Source organism: Salmo salar, chromosome ssa13, assembly GCF_905237065.1.
Source record: "Salmo salar chromosome ssa13, Ssal_v3.1, whole genome shotgun sequence".
NCBI classification, from domain to species: Eukaryota; Metazoa; Chordata; class Actinopteri; order Salmoniformes; family Salmonidae; genus Salmo; species Salmo salar.
This window is the reverse complement of record NC_059454.1, coordinates 45,627,568-45,639,892: the sequence shown is the minus strand read 5'-3', so window position 1 is coordinate 45,639,892 and position 12,325 is coordinate 45,627,568. Positions and strand designations below refer to the sequence as shown.

The 12,325-nt window shown below is 41.6% G+C and overlaps 1 protein-coding gene across 1 annotated transcript in view; it reads left to right on the top strand.

Annotated features, from left to right (window-relative positions):
- The window catches only part of LOC106566959 (espin), a 154,114-nt gene that overhangs the window by 100,283 nt on the left and 41,506 nt on the right, over nt 1–12,325 (top strand). The window contains 1 exon segment of the mRNA XM_045692758.1: nt 4,752–4,923. Coding sequence (XP_045548714.1) covers nt 4,752–4,923 — 172 coding nt within the window.

Below are 12,325 nucleotides of genomic sequence, written 5' to 3'. Positions count from 1 at the left end.
ATACGCAGTACCATCTGTAGCACCTTGCGATTGGATGCCAAGCAGTTGCCATACCAAGCGGTGACGCAGCCTGATACCAATGGTGCAGCTGTAGACAATTTTTAGGATCTGAGGGCCCATACTAAATCTTTTCAGCCTCCTGAGGGGGAAGAGGCGTTGTCTTGCCTTCTTCACGATTGTGTTGGTCTATGTGGACCATGTTAATTCCTTAGTGATGTGGACACAGAGAAACTTGATGCTCTCGACCCGTTCCACTACAGCCCTGTTGATGTGGATGGGGGTGTACTCAGCCTTCCATATCCTGCAGTCCATGATCAGCTCCTTTGTCTTGCTGACATTGAGGGAAAGATTGTTGTCCTGGCATCACACTGCCAGGTCACTGACCTCTCTATAGGCTGTCTCATCAGTGATCAGGCCTTCCACCATCGTGACATCAGCAAACTTAATGATGATGTTGGAGTCGTGCGAGGCCACGCAGTCATGGGTGAACAGGGAGTACAGGTGGGGACTAAGCCCACACCCCTGAGGGTCTCCCATGTTGAGGATCAGTGTGGCCACCTGGAGGAGGCCATCAGGAAGTCCAGGATCCAGTTACAGAGGCATGTGTTCAGTCCCAGGGTCCTGAGCTTAGTGATGAGCTTGGAGGGCACTATGGTGTTGAGTACTGAGCTGTAGTGAATGAACAACATTCTCACATACAGTGCCTTCAGAAAGTATTCACACCCTTTGACTTTTTCACATTTTGTTGTTACAGCCTGAATTGGGGCGGCAGGTAGCCTAGTGGTTAGACCGTTGGGCCAGTAACCGAAAGGTTGCTAGATCGAATCCCCGAGCTGACAAGGTAAAAATCTGCCCCTGTCGTTCTGCCCCTGAACAAGGAGGTTAGACCGTCATCGTAAATAAGAATTTGTTCTTAACTGACTTGCCTAGTAAAATAAAGTTAAAATAAAATGTATTAAATTGCGATTTAAAAAAATGTTGTCACTGGTCTACACACAATACCACAATGTCAGTGTAATTTTTACAAATTAATATAAAACAATAGGCTAGCTAACATTAGGCTCTAACTAGAAAAGCAAACGGCTCTGGGAAACCTATAATAACATCAGCTAGGGAGCCAGCCAGCTAATGTTAGCTAACAGTACACTAGCTTGAAATGAAACCACTTTTTTTGTCAAATTTAGAAACGTGTAATATCTGAAAATGTAGCTAGACTATCTTACCTGTTTACATCAACATGCATCATGGACGCGTCGCCCTGTCAGGAATCCCATTCCACAGTTGCCCTTCATTTTTGAAGATGTAATCCAGAGACAAGTGTTTTCTCCATCTCTTTAGCTATCATACTCTAATTCCACTGATTTCAAAAAACACGATCCTCCAGAAAGTGGAGAGCAACACTTATGCAGCTCCACTACACAATATTTTTTTTTATAAAGCCACGTTTAACAGGATTACCAACAGACCGACGAGCTCAAATAGACAGACACCTTCAATATGGCTGACCAATCTGAACTTCTCTCTTGGTATGTCCAGCCCACTCATTATCTCAGCCAATCATGGCTAGTGGGAAGATTCGCCCCTTTTTCTGTGGCTTAACCAACAAGGCTCGTAATGTAACAATTGTATTCGTATTTACAGATGGCATACAAGTTTGTTATTAAGCCACATGAAAGTTCACATGTTCGAGAAGGTATTTCTGCCAAAAAACGAATTTTGCAAAAAAAAATGTTTACGTTCAAACGTCTCTTTTGTGAAGTCGTGACTTGTGACATATGCCTAGTTTCCTGAATCGGGTCACAAATGTGGAAAACATTTGGTGTTCCAGGGTGTCTGGGATGATGGTGTTGTGAGCCATGTAATCCATCTGGCCCCGCCTTGTGAATGTTAACCTGTTTAAAGGTTTTACTCAAATCGGCCATTTAAGAGCGAGATTACAGATGTCCAGAACAGCTGGTGCTCTCATGCATTGTTCAGTGTTGCTTGTCTTGAAGCAAGCATAGAAGGCATGAAGGCTTTTGGGTTTCCCTTTGTAACCTGTGATAGTTTGCAAGCCCTGCCACATCCGACGAGCGTCAGAGCCTGCGTAATAGGAGTCGATCTTAGATGTTTGATGACTTGACGTAGGTTGTTTCCTTAAGAGTCCCAATTGGTGTCCCGCTCCGTGAAAGACGCTGCCTTAGCCTTTAGATCAGTGCGGATGCTGCCTGTAATCCACATCTTCTGGTTGGGATATGTACGTACTATCACTGTGGGGATGACTTTGTTGATGCTCTTATTAATGAAGCCAGTGCTCAAACCGAGGTTAGTGATTGCTGTTCTGATTTCGAGAAGCTGTTTTCCGTCATAGGAAATGATGCCAGAGACATTATGTACAAAAATAGTTAAGATCAAGATTTTAAAAAAAAATCACACAAGATAGTAGAATTGGTCAGAAGCCCATAAAACTACTGCTATCCACTGCAGCACCGACCTTAAAAACTCTGAGACGTCTCCCACACTACCCCCTGAGTGTTAGTGTAAAGGAAAAGGCTCTCCCACACCACATGTCCCTGCAAAAACAACCTTAATACCAGTAGACAGCATTTTTGCTCTGTTAGCCAAAATGAAAGGCTTTTAAAATATCCACACATTTGTGAATCATTACATTAATCACGTGTGTAACGCTATGTACAATATGGTTTCAATGAGAAGCTCCTGTATAGTTTGAATTGCTATCCTTATTTTGTTTGTCTATGTTATTTACGGTATGCTAATAGCTGCACTCACATGAAGCAAGGATGTGGCTTTGGCCACACAACTTCCAAGGCTAGTGTAAACAGAAAAGTAGAACATTTGATGTTGAAGAGAATTAGAGCTCACTAGACATATTTTACTCATGTAAATCCACCCTAAGGCTTTGTAATTTATTTGAAAATTCAGCTTGTTTTATTTATTTTATTTCACCTTTATTTAACCAGGTAGGTAAGTTGAGAACAAGTTCTCATTTACAACTGCGACCTGGCCAAGATAAAGCAAAGCAGTTCAACACATAACAACACAGAGTTACACATAGAGTAAAACAAACATACAGTCAATAATACAGTAGAAAAATAAGTCAAAATACAATGTGAGCAAATGAGGTGTGAGATAAGGGAGGTAAAGGCAATAAATAGGCCATGGTGGCGAAGTAAGTACAATATAGCAATTAAAACATTGGAATAGTAGATTTGACAGTAGATGAGTGTGCAAAGTAGAAATACTGGGGTGCAAAGGAGCTAAATAAATAAATACCGCAGGGGAAGAGGTAGTTGTTTGGGCTATTTATAGATGGGCTGTGTACAGGTGCAGTGATCTGTGAGCTACTCTGACAGCTGGTGAGGGAGATAAGTGTTTCCAGTTTCAGATATTTTTGTAGTTCGTTCCAGTCATTGGCAGCAGAGAACTGGAAGGAGAGGCAGCCAAAGGAGGAATTGGCTTTTGGGGTGACAAGTGAGATATACCTGCTGGAGCTCGTGCTACGGGTGGGTGCAGCTATGGTGACCAGCGAGCAGAGATAAGGCGGGACTTTACATAGCAGGGTCTTGTAGATGACCTGGAGCCAGTGGGTTTGGCGATGAGTATGAAGCGAGGGCCAGCCAACGAGAGCGTACAGGTCGCAGTGGTGGGTAGTATATGGGGCTTTGGTGACAAAACGGATGGCACTGTGATAGACTGCATCCAATTTGTTGAGTAGGGTGTTGGCGGCTATTTTGTAAATGACATCGTCAAAGTCGAGGATCGGTAAGATGGTCAGTTTTACGAGGGTATGTTTGGCAGCATGAGTGAAGGATGCTTTGTTGCGAAATAGGAAGCCAATTCTAGATTTAACTTTGGATTGGAAATGTTTTATGTGAGTCTGGAAGGAGAGTTTACAGTCTAGCCAGACACCTAGGTATTTGTAGTTGTCCACATATTCTAAGTTAGAACCGTCCAGAGTAGTGATGCTGGACGGGCGGGCAGGTGCAGGCAGCGATCGGTTGAAGAGCATGCATTTAGTTTTACTTGTATTTAAGAGCAGTTGTAGGCCACGGAAGGAGAGTTGTATGGCATTGAAGCTCGTCTGGAGGGTTGTTAATAACAGTTATCCAAAGATGGGCCAGAAGTATACAGAATGGTGTCGTCTGCGTAGAGGTGGATCAGAGACTCAACAGCAGCAAGAGCGACATCATTGATATATACAGAGAAGAGAGTCGGTAATAATGTGTAATTTGATAGTCAATTGAATGTTTTTAATTGTGTGTTCTAGGGAGTTGAGTTTTACTTGGATATTTCTTTGGTTTAAATAAGGTCTTCAGATGTTATTATTCCATAGAGACTTGATCTTTCCAAATGTTGCCATTTTGAATGGCTAGATCATTCTTCTGTTCTCCATTCAGACCATTCCATTTCTCCCAGAACTGGTTTCCATCAGAGTTTCAGTGTTTTCAAAATGTTTCCATTTCTTTCATATTAGGTTATGTTTGTATTCTTTCAATGTGTCTCACAATTATTCTTGCCCAACATCTGTATCTTGTGGTTGGTAATGTTTTGTCTTGGATAATTATCTAACATTTTTTCTTTGAGCTTACAATTACCATCCAACCAATTCTCTTTTTGAGGTTTCCAATTAGAATTGTTTATTTGTCTATTGCATAAATGTGCTTTTGTGGCTGCTTTATGATAAATCTAATGAATGTATTTCTCGCTCGCTCTCTCTCACACTTTTCCCTCCGTTCTTTTGTCCTCCCCAGGCAACAAATCCTTCAACATGATGTCCCCCACCGGAGACAACACGGAGCTGCTGGCTGAAATAAAAGCGGGGAAGAACCTGAAGCCCACCCTACACAGTAAAGGCTACACAACAGTCTTCTCCAACAGCGGCCTGCCGGGCAATAATGTATGTGGCTTCTACACTGTCATAACGTGACTATTATTAAATGTGAAGACTGTTATCCTCTTCAGCGTCTGATCCCGTTAGCGTGATCAAAATCCAGCGAAAAATCATATCGCCAATTAGCATAAAAAAAAGTCATAATTTAAAAAAATACACCTCTCCTGAATCGACCCACGTCGTCCGATTTCAAAAAGGTTTTACAGGAAAAGCAAATCATTAGATTATATTAGATGAGTCCATCGTAAAAAGCAGCTTCATAGCCATTTTCCGACCAACCACTTGCATCACATATAATCAAAAAACAGCTAAATGCAGCACTAACCTTTTACAAACTTCATCAGATGGCACCCCTAGGACATCATGTTATACAATGCATGCATTCTTTTGTTCAATAAAGGTCATATTTATATATAAAAACAGCATTTTACATCTCTGTCTGATGTTGACTACATCATTTCCCCTCAAAAGCGTCCCGGTAAACAATGCTACAATTCCCTAAATTACTATACTATAACGATTTTTTAAATGTATATTGTCAATCTAACATTTATAGATGAATATCTCTTGAGAACACCTGTCATACCAGATTTTAAATTAACTTTACTGGGTAATCACACTTTGCAATAAAAGGAGATGCGATACTCAGAAAATGAGCTAATATACAGAGCTCGGCGCCATCTTGGACGCAATAGCATGAACCATCTCATCTTGTATAATATTGTCAATAATCGCCTACCTTTAGTTGTCTTCATCAGAAAGCATCCCAGGTCCACAACAGATGTATTTTCGGTCAAAAAGTCCATACTTCACGTTCCATTAGCCTGATGTTGGTAGCGCGTCCTATGGCTCTCTCGAAGCGCAGCTCTGAAGTTCAGAATAAATGCAATGCTCGCGCATGTAGGTTCGTTCAAACATGTCAAACGTTGTATAAAATAAATCTTCAGGGCCTCTAACACCAAGAGAGCCAATAAGATTCGGTCTCGGGGTTTTGACTGCCATTTGAGTTCTGTTATACTCACAGACACCATTCAAACAGTTTTAGAAACTTTAGAGTGTTTTCTATCCATATATAATAAGTATATGCATGCCCTATCGTCTGAGTTTGATTAGTAGGCCGTTGAAAATGGGAACGATTTTTTTTCAAAATGCGCTGTGGCGCCCCCTATCCTACGGTATCCTCAAGAGGTTAAATTATCAATTCTCTGTGTAATTATTCCGTGAGTTGTTTAATCATGGAATAGTTATTAACTAGGAAGTCGGGGCACCACGGGAAAATGTTTAAAGATTTTCATATCTATCGATTAGTCACTTATTAATGTATTATTACCTCAGTCATATTCTGAATGTCGCAAACCCTTGGGTGTCTGCACGAACCCTAGCATAAATCAGCGATATACAAATTGGCTTAATTATTTATTTACTAACTAAATAAACACACACACAATAGGTCACACGTTGTTTACTAACATGATACAAAGAAAAGTCCCTAGGAGAGGAAACCGATATGACAGCTTGGTAGACAAAGGAAAGGGGTGGGGACAGCTCAAGAGCGGGAAACTCAGTGGACCCACGAACATACAGTTGATAACTACACTCGCTAATACTTTGAACATGCACAGCCACTCATTCGAAAATAAATGGCAATTTACATATTTACGAGTGTATGCCTTTGTTGTCCCTCTCTTTAATCGCCGGTCCATCTGCTGGATAGTCAGTAGATAGAAAGTCTCTGGTTTGTCCATCAGAGATCAGTCTTTCGTAGTTGTAGCTTGTTATAATGGATACGTCAGGCGTACCATTCGGTCGTTCGATCGGTTGCGTTTACCTGACTAAAGTACTTAAACAGCTGCAGACTGAATAATTGGTCTTTAGTTTGTAGATTTCAGCATGGGGATGATCCCCTTGTTCTCTGGTCTTGTCCTTAGGTAGAGTTGTAGTTTAAACATTTACGTCATTTAGCAGACGCTCTTATCCAGAGCGACTTACAGTATGATCAGTCAGTGGGCACGCCCCTGTGAGCACAGACATTATACCCAAACGTCATGGAACGCCCCTTTCCACAGAGTTAATAAAAGGACTTGTGACAAACCATTTTGCAACATCCGGCTCATGCCTTAGTCTGCTTGGTCAATAGAGTGGTAGCCATTTCAACGCGGGGACCCCGTCCCTGGCGTTCTCTTGACTAAATGTACATTTTTGTCACAAGTCCTTTTATTAACTCTGTGGAAAGGGGCGTTCCATGACGTTTGGGTATAATGTCTGTGCTCACAGGGGCGTGCCCACTGACTGATCATATGTTACTATGAAAAACAACTCTCATTTAGAAGACTAAGATCACATTGTTATCTTTCCAGAAGTATTCTTATGCTTAATCATTTATTTTATACAACATTCAGATGCAAACCCCATAATTGAGAAGTGTATACAAACAAAGATACATTAATGTGGGTCTCCTGTCTTTTATGAGGTCAACAAATGAAACAAATTCAACATGGTCATTCTTTGCTTCCCCACCGAACAGTTCCACATTCTCAAAAATAGAAGTTTTGATGGGAACAGCTTCTCTGTTCCACTGTGAAATCCTCTCTCCCCATACTGCATATCCAAAGGGGGAGAGGGTCTCTTCAAAGAATTTACGACCTGTCGTTAAGTCATAAAACTGTGGAGAGAGAGAGGGAGGGGGGAACCTATGATCCTCCCCCAAGGGCAGTCATGACAACACCAACATTGGATAGATAAATAGATATGGTCATTGTAGCAGACACTTTTATCCACACACCACAGCGACTTACAGAATATGCTAATCATATTGTATGGGTCAAATCCTAACTCCAATTTAAGTCAAATTTTCACTTTGTCTCCTATTGACACCAAAGCATGACTAAGTGAAAATTTGACTTAGTGGCGAATCATAACTTCCACTGGAGTACATATTCAAGGAAAACTGGTGCTGTTATAAGCTCCAGCAGGCTTCAACCAACAGCTCCAGCCATCAGAGCCATACACACTTTGAAAAAAAGGGTTCTTCTGCTATCACCATAGTAGAACCATTTTTGGTTCCAGGTAGGACCCTGGTTCAATGTAAAAAGGATTCTACCTGGAACCAAAAAGGGTCCTTCAAAGGGTTCTTCAAAGAGTTTGCCTATGGGGACATCTAAAGAACCCTTTTAGGTTGTAGATGGTACCCTGTTTTGGTTGGTGATATAGAGAAGTGTTTTTAATATATATATATGTTGCTGAGGATACTGTAGTATTAGCAAAGCAGTTTGACTCATTCAGTAATATGTGTTGGAGGTAATATGGGATTACTGGTCCTTCTTAAAGAGACATTACAACAACATTCTATAATTTGGTCTGTTGACCATAAGACATTTTCAAACAAACTGTGCCATCCTACTGTATCTACTTTCCAAAGCAGGAGTTAGCAGATGTAGAACAGTGGTACACACCCCCTTTGACATTGCCAAATAGTTCTCCTCTTACTACTGACTGTGGGAATCCATGGCAGAGGACAAGAGCCAAACCACAGAAATATTCATATCAGTGACATTTCACCTCCTAGACAGTAGTAGAAGTAGTCAGACCTGAGTATGAGGAGAGACTAACTTTTTGTATACATTTGTAGACTACCAACAAATAGTAATTGTTTGCAGGTAGCTGAGGGAAAGGGTTGTCATTATAACCAGGATGTACAGTGCCTTGCAAAAGTATTCATCCCCCTTGGCGTTTTTTCCTATTTTGTTGCATTACAACCTGTAATCTGAATGGATTTTTATCTGGATTTCATGTAATGGACATACACAAAATAGTCCAAATATGTGAAGTGAAATGAAAAAAATAACTTATTTCAATAAATTCTAAAAAATATATAACGGAAAAGTGGTGCGTGCATATGTATTCACCCCCTTTGCTATGAAGCCCCTAAATAAGATCTGGTGGAACCAATTACCTTCAGAAGTCACATAATTAGTTAGATTGCACACAGGTGGACTTTATTTAAGTGTCACATGATCTCAGTATATATACACCTGTTCTGAAAGGTCCCAGAGTCTGCAACACCATTAAGCAAGGGGCACCACCAAGCAAGTGGCACCATGAAGACCAAGGAGCTCTCCAGACAGGTCAGGGACAAAGTTCTGGAGAAGTACAGATCAGGGTTGGGTTATAAAGAAATATCCAAAACTTTGAACATCCCACTGAGCACCATTAAATCCATTATTAAAAAATGGAAAGAATATGGCACCACAACAAAACTGCCAACTGAGGGCCACCCACCAAAACTCACACACCTGGCAAGGAGGGCATTAATAGCCGGCAGGGTAGCCTAGTGGTTAGAGCGTTGGACTAGCAATCGAAAGTTGAATTGCAAGTTCAAATCACAGAGCTGACAAGGTACAAATCTGTCGTTCTGCCCCTGAACAAGGCAATTAACCCACTGTCATTGAAAATAAGAATTTGTTCTTAACTGACCTGCCTAGTTAAATAAAGGTTAAATAAAAATAATCAGAGGGGCAGCAAAGATGATGCTGAAGGAGCTGCAAAGCTCCACAGTGGAGATTGGAGTATATGTCCATAGGACCACTTTAAGCCGTACACTCCACAGAGCTGGGCTTTATGGAAGAGTGGTCAGAAAAAAGCCATTGCTTAAAGAAAAAAAATAAGCAAACACGTTTGGTGTTCGCCAAAAGTCATGTGGGAGACTCACTAAACATATGGAAGAAGGTACTCTGGTCAGATGAAACTAAAATTGAGCTTTTTGGCCATCAAGGAAAACGCTATATGTGGCACAAACCTAACCCCCCTCAGCACCCCGAGAACATCGTCCCCATGTGATCCCCACATGGTGGTGGCAGCATCATGCTGTGGAGATGTTTTTCATTGGCAGGGAATGGGAAACTGGTCAGAATTGAAGGAATGATGGATGGCGCAAAATACAGGGACATTTTTGAGGGAAATCTGTTTCATTCTTCCAGAGATTTGAGACTGGGACGGAGGTTCACCTTCCAGCAGGACAATGACCCTAAGCATACCGCTAAAGCAACACTCAAGTGGTTTAAGGGGAAACATTTAAATGTCTTGGAATGGCCTAGTGAAAGCCCAGACCTCAATCCAATTGAGAATCTGTGGTATGACTTAAAGATTGCTGTACACCAGCAGAACCCATCCAACTTGAAGGAGCTGGAGCAGTTTTGCCTTGAAGAATGGGAAAAAATCCCAGTGGTTAGATGTGCCAAGCTTATAGAGACAAACCCCAAGAGACTTGCAGCTGTAATTGCTGCAAAAGCTGGCTCTACAAAGTATTGACTTTAGTGGGGGGGGGTTGGTCTTATTTCTTGCTTGTTTCACAATAAAAAACATTTTGCATCTTCAAAGTGGTAGGCATGTTGTGTAAATAAAATGATACAACCCCCCCCCCCCAAATATTTTAATTCCAGGTTGTAAGGCAACAAAATAGGAAAAATGCCAAGGTGGTGAATACTTTTGCAAGCCACTGTACAACTAAGACTAGAGGTTAGTGGTAGTCAATGACCACAAAGGTGCCTCATCTGAAACTGTGTCCAATTGTAAAGGCTGCTGTGTTGGCAAATATTTGTATCCCCTTCTGGGTTTCAATGAGAAACAATACCCCTATGATATCGTTCATTGCTTCTGTGGCGATGAGTTTTATATTGCTATTACGTAATGTCAGTCAGTGGCCTTTGATAAGCAGATATTATTCTGGAACAAAGGGTTTTTCAGGCATCAGAAGTATCCCAGATTGAGTGCTAACAGTGAACTTACCCGTGAAACCTCATTGAAGTGACTAGACACACTCTGCAACATGAGACCAGCTTTCATCCCACATGGTCAACATACACTGTATGTCAGGGATCATCAACTAGATTCAGCCCCGGGCTGATTTTTCTTCTTGAGGGGGTCATTATGTTCTCAATCTGGGAACACAATTACAAATAATTTGTAGACTGTAAATTCACCACAAGAAACCCAAACAGATATAATGTTGGAATATATATATTTTTTAAATAAAACCAAGCTTACATTTTGTATATGATCACGTGTCTATTATGTGGAAGAATACTCGGGAACAGATTTTCTTAAATTAAAATCACTTGGAGCTGATTTCCTGGTGTTTTTACAGTATTTTATGCCCAACAAAGAAAAACATTTAAAAGTACAAAAGCTTTGCACAACCATTTGCACTTATCACAATATGACCATTTAACAGTTGGTCAAATGGTGACTCACTGATGGCTGAACAAACATGTCACTCCATGGTGGTTTTTAATGCTTTTGACTGTTCACTCTGTCACCGTGGAGAACAAGTGAGGAGTGCTAACTTGGTGACTCAACCCATTGTTCTCCCCCTAGTATCAGAGCTGGCATGGCCTTCACCGCCACGCTTGGTTGCATTACACTGAATTAGCCCAAAGCGTCCACTCAGTGAACGCAATGAGTAAGCAATTCAATATGAGTGGTGCTTTGTGTGGGTGTTATTTGCTGTGTGACACACCGAAGCAACTCGGTAGGTTCTCCTTTTATTCTGTTGGCAGTCAGTCTTGTTTCAAACACATACGTACATAACCAAAAGTACATGGACACCTTCTCGTAAAACATCTCATTTGAAAATCATGGGCATTAATAAGGAGTTGGTCCATCCTTTGCTGCTATAACAGCCTCCACTCTGGGAAGGCTTTCAACTGGTGGAAAATTGCTGCAGAGACTTGCTTCCATTCAGCCACGAGCATTAGTGAGGTCGGGCACTGATGTTGGACAATTAGACCTGGCTCGCACTCGAACCATGAAAAACAGCCCCAGATCATTATTCCTCCTCCACCAAACTTTACAGTTGACACTATACATTTGGGACAGGTCGCGTTCTCCTGGCAGCCAGATAGTGAAGCATGATTCAGGCGTTTCCAGAGTCCAATGGCGGCGAGCTTTACACCACTCCAACTGACACTTGGCATTGTGATCTTAGGTTTGTGTGCGGCTGCTCGGTCATGGACACCCATTTCATAAAGCTTGAGATGGACAGTTATTGTGCTGAAGTTGCTTCCACAGGCAGTTTGGAACTCGGTAGTGAGTGTTGCAACCGAGGAAAGGCGAGTTTTACGCGCTACGTGCTTCAGCACTCGGCGGTCCCGTTCTGTGAGATTGTGTGGCCTACCACTTCACAGCTGAGCCGTTGTTGCGCCTAGAGGTTTCCACTTCATAATTACAGCACTTACCGTTGATTTGACAAACTGACTTGTTGGATGGCCTCCTATGAGAGTGCCATGTTGAAAGCCACTGAGCTCTTCAGTAAGGCCATTCTACTGTCAATGTTTGTCTGTGGAGATTGTATGGCTGTGTGCTCGATTTTATAATCCGTCCGCAACGAGTGTGGCTGAAATAGCTGAATCCACATACTTATGTATATATAGTGTGTCT